We start from the raw sequence: 17,471 nt of genomic DNA, 5'->3' as shown, positions 1-17,471 counted from the left end.
TGGGAGAGGGGGTATGCGTGAGGGGCTGGCCGATTGGTCCTTACCAAAGCAATAGCCTCTCAGAGGCAACCTGAGAGGGTTTTACACAAGGCACCAAATTAAGTGTCTTACTGAGAATCCTAAGCCTCAGGGCTCAGTCTGACCCCACTTGACAATATAGGCCTCAGAACCCTAGGCCCAGGGGCCCCGACCTCCCATTAGGAGTGCTCCGGCCCCCATCCTGACTGTCGCAGTCAACTTGGTCCTCAGTTCTGGCTCAGTGGTCCCTGCTTTGGGGCAAAAGCATCCCTGGAGAAGGGGGCTTACATGGATGGTTTGGAGGGGGTCTGGTATGGTAGCTAAGAGATGTTTAGTTTATCTGAGACTCCACTTTCTCATCTGTAAAATGGGGATGACATGGTACTGGCTGCCTCCTAGGGATGCTGTGAGGACCAGATGTCCCTAAAGGACTTGCCCAGGGCTGGGACACAGTAAGTGCTCTGAAAGTCTGCCTGTGCATTTCCCAGTGCTGAGCACAGCACCTGTCACGTGGTAAAAGCTAGGTAAATGCTGGATGACTGAACAGAGCCAGTGAAATCCACACAATCCATTTCATCTCTGGGGAAGATGCCAGTGTTACCAGCAGAGATCAGTAAACTCATTAGGGAAGTATAAAATACAGGCCTTTACTAGGTCTCAAATAAGCAGAGGGGACAGCCTGAGAGATATCCCCGGGGATGGGTTGAAGGCGCACCCTGCCCCTGGGCTGCTGGCCTTCCTCTGAATGTTGGAGTTGGGTAGCCTGCCTCCTGCTGAGGCTTAGGCCCTTCTAGGACTTTCTTGATGGCTCTGCACATCTTAGTTGTTTGTGTTTTCACAGAGGCCCCAAAATATGTTAGTCATGTGTAATGCACAGTCCATATCCAGTGTCCAGGGCCCACCTTCACCGCGGGCTCAGCCCAGAGGCCTCCCGAAGGCCAGCCCCCTTCCTGCTGGCTATGACCCCTTCTAGCTCCTCTGGAGAGAGGTTTGCTTTCTGATGGGACTCCCACCCTAAAGATGATCATTGCTGTGACAATGTCTAGTATTTCTCAAGTATTTCTCACTGTACCCACTCTACCTGAACCGTCTCATTGAATGCATCAGCTCAACAGCCCTGGAGGTCGCCTAGTATCATGGCTGCCCTTGGCATGTCTGTCTGTGGGCTGACCTCACACACCCGCCCAGCCCCTAAATCCAGAGGAATTAAGACCTGTGCTTTAGGCGTCCTGCCGTTGCTAAGAACGGGCAAACAAACAGCTGAGGGTTCCTGGAAGTGTGACACCTTATCTTGAAGGAATGAACTGCTAGCAGTGTAAAGGGAAGCAGGGTAAGTTATTTGGATTAAGGGATTCATTTTCAGAACCCTTCCCCAAATGCCAGATCTCCCTGCTTGGGCTCATGTAAGCTGGGCTGGGCGTTCATTCTGTAAGACTGAGTGTATGTTCATCCATTCCCAAACTGCGCGTGGCATACCTGCGTCTTTGGGAGGTGCTGTCTTGCTTATCGATGGCACAGTAAACCAGGGGAAAGGCAAACACAGCCCCGCCCTCTGGAGCTTACATTCTAGCAGAGGAGACAGACAACGAATTGCAAATTATCTTAATTATAATTGTCAGGAATGCTAAGAAGGAGATGTGTAGGGAGTGTTGGTGGATGAAAAGAGGGGAGGCAGGAGGAGGTCTGGCTCAGGCAGAGGTGATGGTGCCTGGGAGGAGGGGGCGGGGATGGAGCTGGGTGGAGCAAAGGGGGTGGATCGGAGAGAGACTTGGGAGATGAAATCCACGGAGGAAGATTTTGACAGGATGTGGGGGATAAGAGAGAGGGCGATGCTGAAGATCGCTCCTAGATTTCTGGCTTGTCTAACGGAATAGATTTGGGATCAGCAAACTACAGCCTGTGGGCCAAACCCATCCCTCTGCCTGTTTTTGTAAATGTGGTTTTATTGGCACACGGCCGTGCCCAGTCATTTACAGCTCATCATCTCTGCTTTCACAGTACGTGGTAAAACAGGGCAGCCGGCCCACGGGCCTGAAATGTTGATGGAAAGTTTGCGGCGCCTGGGACAGATGGTAGTGGCTTTAGCTGAAATAGAGCACAGGTTTAAGTGGAGAGGGAAAAGCGGGCAAGTTAGATTTGGGGTCTCCAGGGTGCCAAGTGGGACTGTCAAGGAGGCAGTTGGCTGTCTGGGTCTCAGAAGAGAGTTCTGCTGGAGAGGACAGCAGGGGGTGCTGTGGGAGGAGATGCCATCAGGAGCTGGAACCAGCGAGCAGAGGGTGTGGCCAGGAGAGAAGGACCCAGGAAGGAGTTGGGGGGTTCTACCATTTTAAAGTCCCTTGAGTCGCATCCTTCCAAGTGTCTGATCTAAGGGCAGCGCCCCACTGGTGGGCTCATGGGGAGCAGAGCAGATTCCTCTGTGCTGCTTAGGGGGAGTCAGTGCGTCTCCTGGCTGCAGAGTCTTCTAGGGCCCCAGGATGCCTGCAGTGAGGCAGGGGAGGGGACCCAAGACCATGCTGGGCACGATGCCGGCACACAGTAGGCTCTCAGTGATGCTGGTGAATCTGTGTCACAGGCAGGACCCCCCACCTTGGGGACATTGGGACTGAAGGCAATATGGTGGGGGCAGCAACCCTCCCTCCCCTCCTGGTGACCATGCCTTCCTTTCTCTCCACAGCTGCGCCTGAACGGGGGCCGAAACCCCTACGAGGGCCGGGTGGAGGTGCTGGTGGAGAGGAACGGGTCCCTCGTGTGGGGCATGGTGTGTGGTGAGAACTGGGGCATTGTGGAGGCCATGGTGGTCTGCCGGCAGCTGGGCCTGGGGTTCGCCAGCAACGCCTTCCAGGTGAGACACCGTGGCCTTAAACCCTCCATCCAGTCTGACCCTGCCCATCTCCAGTCAGCCCCCATCTTCCATGATCCCTGGGAGGTGGAGAGCCATGGGCTCAGAGGCAGGAACCTCACCCGGGCCTCCACTCCGCCCCCATGGCCGAGTCCTTGGGCGGGCCACCCGCACTCTGGCCTCTGTCTCCCCGCTGCAGAATGAACCCCTGGACTCTGGTTTCACTGTGCCAGCTCTGCTTGCTGGGATTGTCCTGAGGCCCGGGGCTTATCCTGGTGTGCCTTTTGCAGAGGGAAGCCTCCCAGTCCTATGGGGCAGTGGAGACCTCCAACCCAACACCCCAGACGCCTTAGCTTGCTCCTTTGGGAGGCCCCTCTGCCCAGAACATGCTTCCCCGCAGTGTCCACGCTCACGCGTTCTCCCACTGGTTGGCTGGTAAATCCCCGAGCCTCCTCCAGGGCCCTTTCACAGCTGTCGAACCTGCCTCCCGCTGGGCCTTCCTTAAAGAGGAGGACTCAGCTAAGTTTCTGCTCCTGGAAGGCAGCAGAAGAAAGACGATTAGCACTTTGGCTTCAAAAATCATTGCTTTCTGGACCCTATACCGTGAGAGAACATCGTCAGAAAGAGGCTGGGGGCAGGAGGAACAGGAGCCGGGAGGCTTGGGGTCTGCTCCCAGCTGTACCCCCGCCAGCTGGCTGCATAAATCTGGGGCAAAGCAGCCCCCCTTCCTTGCCTCCCTGTGACAGGGAATGAACAGTCCCAGGTCCTCCATAGCCTGACTCTAAACACTTTCCTTAAGCTTCTCACAGAACAGGAAAATGTCTGGAGCCCCTGTCTTGCTTCGCTAACCCTGACTCCAGCCCCTGTGCCCCGGGTGGCCCTGCTTGGGAAACGGGTTTCGTAGGTTGAGATGTGGAGATCTCAGGCAGCCCTGCTGAGCCTGACTGCCTGCTGCGGGCTGGCCGGGTGCAGGGTAGGCACTGAGCCCTGAGCAGGGGCTGTCCTCTGGCTCCTCACCTCAGCATCCAGAAGAGGCAGGCCTTTGATACCGGGGCCTGTGCCCTCTGGGGGCCTAGCTTCCCAGAGCAATGAAATGTTTCTGCTAATACTGCTTATGACAAGCCATGGCACTCTCTGGTTCTCCAAGGAGAATAGAAAAACAGTGCTCATTACAACAGAGTGGCTGTCTGGCTATTCTTTTTCCTTGTCAGCTCATTCCCAAGACGCCTGGGCCTCAGCTGGGGCTGTGAAATGCCCTGCCCCTAACGTCAGTCCCAAGTCTGCCCCTGACTGCCCCAGTTTTCTTTAGAGGATGAGGGGTATGTAGTCAGTTCTCTCTAGAGAAACAGAACCAATGAGATGTATGAATACAGAACTATTGACATATGTAAATAGAATTCCTCTCTCCTGCCAATTCTGATCAAATTGGTAATGTCTTCCTGCGAGCACATTCAGGCTTAGAGGAGAGAGTGCTATGATTGATTAGTAATGTCTGCCCCAGGCTCAGGGTGAGGGAGCAGGCAACATGAGTGCCATTCTAGACCCACAGCATTGAGCACAACCTTAGCTGTGCTTTCCAAAGGGGAAGAATGGCAGAATCCAAGTGTGAGGGTCTCACTCACTCACGCTGCCACCAACAAACTGCATGACTTGGGTAAGTGACTCTTTGTTCCTCAGTTGTCTCCATCTGAGAAATGGGCTCAGAAAGCCTTGGGATTTTTGTGAGGCTGCAAGTTGATAGTCTATGGGAAAGTGACAATTCAAGGTGATGTACTGGCCATTTCTTTTGTCAATTCATCCAGGAGACCTGGTATTGGCATGGAAATATCTACGCCAACAAGGTGGTCATGAGCGGAGTGAAGTGCTCGGGAACGGAGCTGTCCCTGGCGCACTGCCGCCACGACGGGGAGGATGTGACCTGCCCTGAGGGCGGGGTGCAGTATGGAGCTGGAGTCGCCTGCTCAGAAAGTGAGAGCTCCTGGGGGTCATAGCCCACCCTCCCTGCCAGGTTCTGGGAGGGGACCAGAGTCTCACTGGTTATTCCTTGCAAGGTTCCAGGGCCTCTGTCATGAGCCCAGCAAAAGAGGAAAGCAGAGGTGGATTCTTGTGAAGTGAGAAGAGTCAGGGCCGGGGTGGAGGGGGTGCAGCCAGGGCTACCCCCACCCGCAGCCCTGGAATCTTGCCTGATGGCAGCGGAGAGGAAGGCAGGACGGAGGACGTGGGAGTCTGGGGGCCTTGGGTTCAAATGCAGGGCCACTATAGACTATTTAAGTGGCCTTGGGTGAATTAAGTGACTAAGAGCTTGTTCTTATCCGTTAATGAGGCGGATAACACTTCCTCGGAGCGTGGCTCTGGGTTAGCAGATGGAGCCCGGAGCACGTGCTCTTCCTTCCTTCCACCCTGCTCCACAGCTCATTTCCAGTTGTCACACCTGGAATGATTCAGCCTCCTAGTGACTCCCTGGGAATCCTTGACAATGGAGAAGGAAAAGCTCCCCACCAGGATTCAGAATGACCGGCTCAGGGCAGTTCGGTTCCATGCTGAGAAAACTGGCTGACAGCCTTGTGGGCATGCGATTCTCTAGGTCCCCACCCCTTGCCTTATCAAATGATTCCCCTGTGAATCTGGGAGGTGGGAGAGGCGCAGAGTCCGGCCAGAGAACTCCAGACCAGACCCTGCCTGCCACTTATTAGCTGATCTTGGCAAAGTTGGTTAACTGCTATGATCTACAGTCGCTGCTGTTTTTCCTAGGAACTGGAAATTAGATGTGACTACACGCAAGTGCTTAAAAAGCACGATGCTCTGCCGTTTGTCATCATGGAGAACTAGGGAGAGGATTAAACCTGAACTCCATCACTTCAGTTCTCCCATCAACCCCTTTAGACCCACTCTGCATTTCCTAACCCTTGTAAGGCAGAACTCTGAACTCCAGCACGAGCTTCTCCAGGCAGCCGTCACAAGCTGTCGCATTCTGCCTGAGAGGAAAGAGCACGAACTTACTAGACCCTGAAGGGGAGAGCATCGGAGCAGAGGGAAGCTGTCTCACCACTGCCAGGAGCCCTTTTCTGGCTTAACAACTTATTTATATTTATAATATATCAGGTTTTTTTCCAAAAGAACATTAAGATAATATAAACCTAAACAAAACTCAAGGTAGCATAAGATAAAAGCAGAGGAAAGAAAAGTAGGTATTGGCAAAAAGGTAGTGGCTCAAATTGGAGCCGAGAGAGAGGTTAATTAAAAATATGTACTATAAAATCCTAGACATGTACTGCTATAGAGTCCTATACATTCACTATTGTAATTTTACAGTGAGCTTCCTGGCAGCCAAAGGGAAGAGAGAAACCTGGTCAATAATATAATACATGAGATAGAAACAAACCCATGAGTCAAAAGGAGCCCACTATTCTGGATACTGAGATCAAAGAGAATTTCTCACTATGAGGGCTGAGAGTTATGAAATAAACAATGCCCCCCACATCCTCACAGCAGACCAAACATGACTTTCATGGGACTACTGCTCAGAGAACCCCTTAGCTTCGGCTAAAGACGTCAGTTAAAGTCTGCAGGGGTGCAAGAGCCATTTGGGCCAGGAACGCTGATCTGGCTTAATACTTTATTCAGAAGGATAAAGTACATTCTTCACACAACCCTTTGTAATTGCTTTTTCTCATGCAACCTGTTGCTCCCTAAATCTGCAAGTCCTCCCTGAATGCTCTCCCTCTTCCTCATCGCATCCACCATGGTCAATCCACCTGGATTTTTACCTTTCCGTGTTTTCTCCACTCCCTCCACCTCCTTCCATTGCACTGTCCCTGCCTGTATCCCGATGACCATTGTCCACACCGCATTACCACAGAGGCTCTTCCCTGGCACCTCCAATTGCTTTCCCTCCCTGAGGCCAGAGTCAGCGCTGGTTCCCCTCACTCGTGTTCCTTCCTCTTCCAACCCCGTCCAGACTTTCCCACCACACTTAAATGAACACAGGAACTTGCACGCGCACATGTTATCCAGCCTGATTTCAGGTCACCTTCCAAGCCCCACCCCTCCACAGTGTCCTAACCACAGGGACCTTGGTCCTCCTTATGTCTCGGGGCTCCGCACATGCTACTTAGATTAGCATCTTAGAGCTGTTTCCTTTAATTTGCTCCTCCTCCAGGAAACAACTAGAATGTAACTGCCTCCAAAGAAGTCTCCCCAGTTTGGGTCCCCTGTTATAACTCCCAGCTGACTCCATATTTCTCCTTCAAACACTGGCTGCAGTTGTAATTAAGTGGTTAATATGCACTCTGCCTCTCCTGCTAGAGTATAAAGTCTGCCTTGTTAGCCATCCAGAGAGCCTAGCACAGGGCTCCTAATACCTGAAAGATGGGTGGATGAATGCGTGCCTCCCATGAGCTTCTGGTGGGTGTTCTGGGTGTTAGGGAGGTCAAGGCTCCATTCCACGACAGGTGCTGAGAGTGGGCTTCCAGCTAAGTCAAGGCCATGTTACCTTAAGACTCCTGAGCTGGAGGTAGAGCTGGCCTCTTCTCAGAAAGAGGAGGGCCCAGTGGAGACCCCTCTGCCCAGCTCAGGTAGGCAGAGGGGCTGTCCATTGAGTGCTGACCAGTGTACAGATAACAAATAAGAGACTTACAACACTCTCCATTAAAGTGGGCCCAGAACACTCAGCGCCAGAACGCTGCATCCCAGTGTGTGCCCTCCAAGAGGAAATCGTTCTTAGCAGATGGGAGCCTCCTGATTTGTCTCCCCTCCCTAACCCCTCATTCCATCCGTGAGCCTTTTTTCACTCCCCGGTGGTTCCACACCCAGTCCCTGCAGGTGGATTTGCTCTCTGGTGGCTGCTGGCGCCCCACATGCAGCCTGGGGTTGGTGGGAAGGGGACGCGGGCAGGTGGGGAGTACTCCAGGCCTGGCAAGCTTGAGGTGAAGCAAAGCTCTCGTACGCTTTCTCACTTCAGAAATTTACAGCAACCGGTCAGAAGACAAAAGATGGATGGGTCTTGTAAATGATTCATAGGAAACATTTTTGTGAATTGAAGTGCACTGGAAATGTTCAATGGACTCTGACTTTAAAGGGAAACTTACAGTCAGTCCTTTGGTAAAGAAGCTGATCTTCCTAATACAGTTGTTTAGTAAACATAGGTTGTAGCCACTAGTGATTTGTTTTTCACACCTTTTGTGTGCAATGTGGTGACTGAGCAAATCATGCTTGTTTTGAAAGAGGCACCTGGGGGAAAATTCTTGCCCAGAGCCACAGTGCCAGTGGAAACTGGCAGAACCTGATATACATCAGAGCCTTGAAAGTATGCAACCCTGCCCCTTGGCAACTTCACTTATGGAAATATATTCTAAAGAAATAATGAAAGTTACATACACAGATTTACTACAGGTTGTTTATCACAGCTTTATCTTTAACTGTGAGATGTTCCGAGCAACCCATGTAGCTAAAAGAATGGAATAGGGTTATGAATTAGGTAGTATGTAGCCATGCAATTGATGTTGTAATGGATATTTATTAACAAGGAAATATGTCAATGTGTGTTTTAAGGGAAAGAATATTAGCAGACTGTAAATCTACACACAATATTACACACGTTGGAAAATATATTTGTATTGTTCCCAGAAGAATCACATCAAGTCAGTAAGAGTGTTGTCTCTCTGGGTAGCACAATTTCGTTGTTATTGTTTGCTTTTTATTATGGAAAATCTCAAGACACCCATAAGTAGAATAATACAGTGAAGCCTCACATGCCCATCACCCAGATTGGACCGCTGTCAAAACATTTTGCCCATGTGCACTGAGGTCTGCAGAGGCGTCCAGGAGGACTCCCCGAGAAGGAGACCAGGGATTGAGGGTAGCGATCTGCAAGGAGGGTGACCTGGACGGGGTGACCATGAGCCAGTTCCGGTCGGTGGTGCTCAGCAGGGGTGGAGACTAGTCCCAGCTCGGGAATCAGAACTAACACACTTGGGAAGGGGCGCGGGGTCTCTGGCCTTGTTTGAACACCGTGTCTGCCCTCCCAGCCGCCCCTGACCTGGTCCTCAATGCGGAGATAGTGCAGCAGAGCACGTACCTGGAGGACCGGCCCATGTTCATGCTCCAGTGCGCCATGGAGGAGAACTGCCTGTCGGCCTCGGCCGCCCAGACCAACCCCACCACCGGCTACCGGCGGCTTCTGCGCTTCTCCTCCCAGATCCACAACAACGGCCAGTCCGACTTCCGACCCAAGAACGGCCGCCACGCCTGGATCTGGCATGACTGCCACAGGTGAGCCCTCCCCTCCATCGCCACCAGGCTGCCCCGCCTGACTTCCAGCTTGGGGATGAGATTCAGAATCACCGGGTCACTTAGAGACGGCCGAGAGTCCACACAGTCCCGGGGGCGGGGTTCTCCCAAGCTGGAGGGAGTCGAGCCTGCCACACTGACCCCTCCACGTCTGCTGACCCATTTTCCACTCCCAGTGGCCCTGGCCCACCCCACCTTCCCTGGACCCCTTCTCTTTCTTGTCTCCAGCATCTCTAACATTTGGAAACATCACAGCAAGTTCTTGTTCTGCAGGCTGCTTAGGGGTTCTGCAGTTGTTGGACTCTGAGTTCACTTAGAAATACATTTTAAATGCCAGGATATAGTTTAAATATCTCTAGGAAGACAGTGGGTGTGGAGATGAGAGATCTAGTGAGTCGTGAGACCTGGCCTCTCAGCCCTGCGGTGCCTCTGAACAGCTGCATGATGTCAGGCCAGCTGGGCCACATCAGCCGGGACCTCTAATGTCCCTTCCCGCTCCGAGTCTGTGGATCTGTTCCCAGTGCTATATAAGTCCTGGATGAGGACAGAGTGAAATTCTAGAGCCAGCCCTAGCTGGAGCCAACAGAAGCCACCCTGTTTATTTCCCTGACTTCTCCCTTTTTCCTTTCCTTTGCCTGAATTCCAGCTCTAGTCCAGAACTCGCTGCTGCTGCTTGTTCATATTTTCCTACTCAGACCTGAGCTGGGCAGGCAGAGGGCACAGAGTGAGCACACTTTTGAAAATGAAGAGAGGGAGGCCAATGCCATTCAATACGGCAGCAACCCCCTCATCCCCACCCCAAGGGGCCCACAGACTTGGGCCCGGCCAGGGCCCGCCTCTGTGCTCAGAATCCCACCTGTACAGAGCTTTTGCATGAGGTCCCTGCTTCTCAGAGTGAGATCCAGGGGTGGTTGTGGATTTGCATCAGGAATCCGCCAGTTAACAGGATCCCCTGGTGATTCTGTGCACATCATAGTCTGAGAAGCCCCAGGCTGGCTGACCTCTGGGCATCCTTCCAGCTCTGCAACGTGGTGATCCCTGTTCGGGGTGCAAGACCTAACATTTATTGACCCCCTTCTAAGTGTCAGGACGGGGAACCCCCATCTTCATGGGTAAGGACACAGAGGCTTGGGGTTCGTGTGGCTTGCCCAAGATAACACAAGACGTTGGGGAGCCAGGACCCTGACTTGGGTCTGTCTGATTCCCAAGCGTGTGCTCTTTCTGTTCAGCCTCCGCACAGTCGTCATCAGACGTCTGTGTTTGACTGCCTTTTCATGTCACGACTCATGACCTAGCCACATTGAACCTGTTTTGGGATAGAGTTGTTCAACCCATTTTAAAAGAAAGGGCTGTGGTAGAATTCAGGGGAGCTGACTGTCCTTTACATAGTTGACCCGTGAACAACACAGGTGCGAACTGCACGGGCCCACTTAGCTGTGGATTTTTTTTGCAATACATAAGTCCCTACACGTATTTTCATTTTACCAACTTTAATTAATTCCGTGTGGGGAAAAGTTTGTGTTCGATTAGAGATCATAGTATGTGGAATCCAAAAAATTGGGGTTTGAGTCCCGATTCTATCCAGACAGTTTCTGGACTCCTGCGCTTGGGTGAGTCATTTATCAGCTCCTTTGTTTCTGAGGCAGAGAGAGCGGTACGTGGATTTTCAACTGCACAGGGGTCAGTGCCCCTCACCTCCGCGTTGTTCAGAGGTCAAATGTAATTACTGTCGGTATGTCCTGAAAGTCCGAATTAGCCAAAGAAGTTTTGGTCTTTATATAGAAGCATGTAGGTCTTCTGCAGGGAGGAAGTCAAAGAGCAAAATTAAAGTCATGACATCAGTGCCCGATTCCCTTCAGAGAGCACATGGGCGGAAGCCCTGGGTCCAAGGTGGGGCTGACGCGGCCTGTGGGTCTGTAAGTAGAAGGTAATTGCATCTCTGCCCTGCATATGGCGCTCCACCCAGACGTTACAGGGTAGGAGTCTCCCTGTGACATAGGCTTGCTCTCCAAGGAAAAATCTTTCCTCTAAGAATACACATGGTGCCATCATGGAAGTGTTTTTTCCCATCTGGAGCTGCAGGGACCCTGATCCCTTCCCCGCCCCCACCAACCCCTGCTTTTCCTGTGTTCTGTTTTATTTCTTTGTTTGCAGATGTTGCAATTAATGCTTTGGGAGGGATGGGTGGGAAAGAACACACTGGCTAAGCATGTGTCCCTTCAGGCCTCGCTCTCCTGGCCCATGACAGAACCTCTGGCCTCCCCACACCCTCCACCCCTGCCTCCGGGGCCCCAGGGGGCCTTCTCCAGGCTCTGTGGGGAGGACCTTTCAACAGGACTCCTGGCCCCAGATCTCTGTTGGGTCCCTTTGGGAGTGTGATGAAAGCTGGCCCGTCCTCCACTCAAAACAATTATTTCTAGATTTAACATCCTATTTCAGCAGATTTACAGGCGCTGAAGCCCATCTGTGGAGCCCTGGCTCAAGTTAGTGTGAATGGGGGAAACCATCACCCCCAGTTCAGTTGATGCTGCAGTGAGGAACAGAGCTATGTTCTTTGAAAGCCCGCAGATGAAACACAGAGACTGGCCCCCTTAGGTGTCTCCTCGTCAAACAGACACAGTGGAAAATGCCCTGAGCCATCCTCGCTTGTATACGTTGCCCTAGGTGGATGATCTTGGTGGGGGTCCCCCTCCTGCTTCTTGTGCCCCCCGGGAGTGGGGTCACACCTGCTTACTTGGTACATCATGTCGCAGTTTTGACAGGGGCCAGATGAAGCTGGGCACGGGGCAGCCCTGCTCCACCCTTGTTCTCAGCCCCTGCGGTGTCTCTCAGCTCAGCCCTCCCACCTTGAGGAAGTTCCCAGAGAGGAGCTGGGAGCCAGGGAGGCAGGGAGGTGGACGCCAGCACAGGCACCAGCCCTCTGAGTCAGGGGTGGCCCGGCTACAAAGGGGGACCTTTCATTCTCTCCACCCTGCCCCCCACCATGTGCGTTGCAGCCCCCGTATTGGGCCAGAGCCCCACAGATGCGATGTGGTCTCTATGAGCCAATTTTAGAGCCTCATCACATCCGTGGGGCTTTGTTCTGGCCGGGGGCTGCCTAGCACATGGGGAGGGCAGGGCGGACAAGCGGACGGGCCCCTGCCCTTTGTGGCAGCACCTCCTGAGGCTGGAACACACCCCTTCCCCTCCGTGTTCTCTGAAATGGGGACAGGGGCATTTTCCCAACCACAGCTGGGCGCTGGCCAGGACTGTCCATCCTGGAGACACTGGGCGGGGGACATGTGGCTCGTGTGGGAAACGGTGAAGAATGGAACATCTCCTCTACAACGTGCACCGATTCTTGGACTGAGAGTTTTATTCGGGCCCAAGATGAACTAGGATAACAAGGAATATACCCAAACCTCCCTTCTCGCTCTGGACTAGCTCTGTCTGTCATCCCCGCATTCACCAGCACCTCCCAAGTAGAGGATCGCTTTCTGGAGTCTCATGGTGGAAGGCTGTCCTTCCTTCCGTCCAGGTTACCATGATCTCCGTCTCATGTCAGGTATTCTCTGTCCCCTTAGATTTCTGGAACTTCTTTGCCAATCGGAACTTCCCTATCTTTATCCCATGGATCAGGCCCCCTCTTAAGACTTCCAAAGGTGAGGGTGCTCAGCCTGAAAAGAGGAAGTGTCCCCTGATCACTACGATGTGACTTCCCAGGGGCCCCGATCTGCATCTCCTGGATGTATGTGTGGTTGGTGGAGAAAGGTGGGTACCCCTGGGCTCTGCAGCCAGCCAGCTGACAGAGACATGTGGCCCCAGGGGCGGTTTCCACATAGCCCCAGAGGTAAAAGCCCAGAGGCTCCTGGACGGCAGCTAGCTAAAATCAGAAGGCTCCAAACCAGCTGTTTCCCGGCCCCCGGTGTCCTCAGGGGAAAAACTGAAGAGCTGGGGAAGACTCTTAAATCAAGTCTGCAGGAAGCGGGGGGAGTGGGAGAAGGTCAGCCCTACAACAGTCTGTCTGTGGAGTCCGTCTGAATTTTGTTTAGACAGCGGAACATAAACCCATTCCTCTTCAGTCTTTCCAGCTGGTAAACATGGTAACAAAAACCCCTCTCTGAAAGATGCAGACATATTTTAGGCAGTGAGTCAGACCTCATGTCTCATCTTGCTCCTTCGAGAAGCCAGAATGGGCTCTTTCAAAGTCATCCCTTCAACTGCCACAAAATGCATCCTTGTGACGTTCAGTTCTCCGTGGGCTCCCGGCTTCGCATCCTTTCACCCAGAAACATGAGTGACCTGGGAAAAGCCCAGCTTAGGAACCTCTGACATTATTTTTAGCGCCCAAGCCAACACAGGAGGAAGGGAAAAAAGAGCCTCTAATTTCCTCTCCGAAAACCTGTCCTTTTAATTCCCGTCTCCCTCTGTCCCCTCCTGCTCCCGTTCCAGCGGAGGGAGCCTGAGGCCGAGCAGCCGAGGCTCGGAGGCCAGGAAGCCGCTGTCGGCCTGGGAATAATCGTAGCAGTGGCGCTGGTGGTGGTGGTGGTAACAACCCCCCTCTCCACGCCCAGGAGCAGCAGCAGTCATGAGCGTTGACACATACTGAGGACCCCTCTGTTACAAGCCTTGTGTTAGGTGTTTCTGTGATTTTTCCTAATCCATCCTTACAGAACCTGAGACGGGGTCATGCTCTCATTGCCTCTTCCCTGGAGAGGAGACTCGGGTCACGCGGAAACAAAACACGTGATTCTGCTCCCCAAGACTTGGTTCCTTGTTCCTCTGTTTTTCCCCATGTTCTGAATGTCCCTGGAATGATGGAGACAAACATGTTCGAATATTTGCAGCCAATGGTGATGCACACGGAGCAGCTCAGGATGGTCCTGGCCACCAAGTGCCTCAGGAAGGCCCCACAGCCACATGCAGCAGCCGTGTTTCCCTTGTTTATTCTGCACCAAACACAGGCCCCTCCAAGAATCTGCATCTGTTCTCAATTCCTCCCAAGTGACGAGATGGAGAGATGGAACACCCTTACGTAAACAATCCGCAGAGGCAAGAGTCTCGGGGCAGCGGAGCCCCCTCCTTCCTCTGCTTCCTCCCGGGCCCACTGGCTGTGCCTGCCACCCGCTCCCTCCTACAGAGCCTGCGAGCCCTCTTTTCCCCTCCTTTTTGCTCCATGGCTGGATGCCAGAAGCACAGATTTCTGCTGCTCCCTTCCCGGCTGCAGGCTGCACCCTGCCTCTGTCACCTGGTTTAGGACACGCGTGTGCCCTACTCCTCAGCCCCCGCCCTTCCCGCCGCTCCTCCGTATCCACGTGTCCTCCCCCTCTTCATCCTCTCTCCCTCCCTCCCAACCACACTCCCACCTTAAAAAGTTTTCAAAAGACAGACTGACTTGCGGTCATCTGCAGAAAGTGTCCCAAACAGGAACAGCCTGTGACAGCCACTTGAGTGTTCGGGAGGTTATTACATACACTCACTAAAAATACCCTCATATATTGAGCTTATCGGTGCCACCTGTGATCATCAGTGCATCTTGTTAATTCCCGCGACAGCCAGTGTGTTAAGTGCCTTGTTAATTATGTGCATTGTTAATTACATTCATTGTTATTCCAATTTATCTGATGAGAGAACTGAGGCCTGGGGAGGTGAGCGGGCTGTCCCCCTCCAGAGCCCACATGAGCATCACTGTTACTGACTTCTGGTCCATTCCCCCCTTTTCTCATGCCCTGTCACCCACTGCTCTTCTACCGGCCGCCCCTCTGGACTGCTCTTTGCTGCCCTAGGTGTCCCCAGAGGGAAATGGCCAGCTGGGCGATCGCTTACAGGCAGCAGTCATCCCAGAAACTGACTTCCAGGCCCCCTCTCTCGCTCCCAGGCACTACCACAGCATGGAGGTGTTCACCCACTACGACCTGCTGAACCTCAATGGTACCAAGGTGGCAGAGGGCCACAAAGCCAGCTTCTGCTTGGAGGACACGGAATGTGAAGGAGGTATCTGTGTGTGGGGGTAGCGAGCTCCAGGGGGACTTGTGCTGCCACGGCTGTGCTTACCCGGAGCCCAGGCCTGGCGTGGGACTCTGTCACCCTGGCCACTGCTGACTCTCCATGGGACCTTTCTTGCTGGGACTCCCATGGCTACAGCTTGGGACCAGGGCAGGGGGTTGGGCGAGGCCTGGCTATAAAGGCACCTGGTTCCCCAGAGCTCTGCTGATGGGCCCTGCCAGGTCCACATTATCTCCCGGATAAGGTCCAGACGCTTGGACCTGACACGCAGTCCCCACTCACTCTAGCTGCCACAGCCCTCCTCCCTGTGTCCCCGCGCCAAGTGTCCCTGCCCCACAGGCCCTTATCTTCAAGTCCAAGCTCAAATGACCCCCTCGGGGGTCCCCAGGCTCTCTCGACTGCCCCAGGCAGAGGCAGCGTCCCACTCACATACCTTGTCTGCCACCACACCTGCACTGTGTCACCTGTGGGTGCACCTGCCATCCTGGCATGACCCAAGGAGACATGCTGACTCTTCTCCACAGGGCCAGGGCTTAGAGTGAAACCCAGACATGGCAGCCTCTCAACAAATGGGTGTGAGTCAGTTCTTGACGTGGCCCTTGACATGCTATGAAGTCATGCAGCAAGTCAGTTTTGAGCACCTACTATGTGCCAGACAATGGGCTGACCCAGTAAGGGTCAGAGGGACAACTCAGATCCAAGCCCACATCCGAATGTGGATCCCCCAGAGGGAGACACAACGACCCCCACATAATCTCAACAGTAAACACACAAACCCACCCAGATAAGCACACGCTTCCTTCCCAGGCTAAGATTCCTTGGAAAGGCCAGGGTGGCCAGGGAGGGCTTCATGGAGGAGGGGGCCCTTGGCGGCCCTGGAGGGAGCAATGGGATGTGGGTGGAGAATCAAGGGAGGGATTCCATCGAAAGGAAAGGACAGCAAGGACGGGCTGCTGAGCCCAAATGAAGAGGCTGTGGGTTTAGGGGAAGTGAGAGAGATGCTGAGGGTGGGGCCTGGGGATGTCAGCCACCAGCAGGGCTGCTTGAGGGCCTTTGCGGGGAGGGTGGCACAGATGGTAGAGGAAGCCTCTTGGGGCACTGGGGCCACGGGTGCGTAGTGACCGGGCTTCCTGCCTGCAGACATCCAGAAGAGTTACGAGTGCGCCAACTTCGGCGAGCAGGGCATCACCATGGGCTGCTGGGACATGTACCGCCATGACATCGACTGCCAGTGGGTGGACATCACTGATGTGCCCCCTGGAGACTACCTGTTCCAGGTGAGGGGCATGAGAAGGGGCTGCAGACCCCCACGGAGGGGAGGAGGGGTCTCTGCATTAGCAAGGGGGGAGGCAGCCTCCTTTCTGTTGACGCCTAAACAGAAAACACATGCGTGGAGGTCAGGCTGTCCATAGTGCACGAGTCCGACGCCCGGAAGCCGTCCCAGTCCACCAGGTAACCTGGGTATGTGAGGCGTGCAGGCCTGTGGGGAACGGCAGACCTGAGCTGAGGCATCAGTTCACACCCGGCGCTGGCAAATTAAAATGCATCTGTAGGCCAGATTTGGTCCTCAGGCCAGGAATTTGTGCCACAGACTCTAAGGCAACGTACACCTCTTGTGTCCTTTGAAACTATACTCTCACCTCCACCCCGATTTCTCCTAGTGCCCTCACCCTGCCTCAGTGTGTGCTGTCAAGGCCGAAAGCAATCGCACAAAGAGCCAGCCATTCACTCATAAGTGTTTGTGCCCTGCCTCTCCCAAAAATGTTTGCCTCATAGAAGAGGATCTGCAGAGGGGGTAATTCTCAATGCAAAGAAATGAATCTCTAATGGTAGAATGTCAGGCACTAGAGACAGCCTGTCCGGTGATTGTGCAAGGACTTCCCAGGGCTTCCACATATTCTGTCCAGGGGGACGGCCCGCCATGAAGAGGAACCAGGAGGCTTTGGCCTCCCACCTTCCTGCAAATAACTGCCTGCCCAGCCAGGCCCTGGCTGGTGGGGGAGCCAAGGGGTGCTGTATCCCCAGTGTCTCCCTGTTTAGAGCACAGGTGCACTGCTGCCTGCAGAGGGTTCGTTTCGCCTTCTCATTCTTCCCACATCTCCGCCCCCGTCTCGCTTTCAGGCTTGATGGTTGGCTGGCAAAGCAGGGGACCAGAAGTGTGTCATTCTGCCTTGAAAGCTTTCCTAAGGAGGCATCCAGCCAGCCCAGGGCCTGGCCACTGTCCCCACCCTATAGACAGTCCTGGGAGGAACCAGCACCTGCAGGGAAATGACCACAGAGGGGCTTTGAAAGTTTCCCTGGGCAATTTCAGATGCTGGGAATCAGACAGCCAAGCACTTTT

General features: G+C 53.7%; 1 protein-coding gene across 1 annotated transcript in view; it reads left to right on the top strand.

The window, feature by feature from the left end:
* LOXL2 (lysyl oxidase like 2) overlaps positions 1-17,471 on the top strand; it is an 89,614-nt gene that overhangs the window by 67,793 nt on the left and 4,350 nt on the right. Inside the window, exons 8-12 of the mRNA XM_031442208.2 lie at positions 2,693-2,860; positions 4,660-4,825; positions 8,884-9,127; positions 15,003-15,118; positions 16,271-16,407. Coding sequence (XP_031298068.1) covers positions 2,693-2,860; positions 4,660-4,825; positions 8,884-9,127; positions 15,003-15,118; positions 16,271-16,407 — 831 coding nt within the window. The remainder of the gene's footprint in view (positions 1-2,692; positions 2,861-4,659; positions 4,826-8,883; positions 9,128-15,002; positions 15,119-16,270; positions 16,408-17,471) is intronic.

The sequence above is a fragment of the Camelus dromedarius genome, chromosome 36, assembly GCF_036321535.1.
Source record: "Camelus dromedarius isolate mCamDro1 chromosome 36, mCamDro1.pat, whole genome shotgun sequence".
Taxonomy (NCBI): domain Eukaryota; kingdom Metazoa; phylum Chordata; class Mammalia; order Artiodactyla; family Camelidae; genus Camelus; species Camelus dromedarius.
This window is presented reverse-complemented; position numbering and strand designations above follow the sequence as displayed.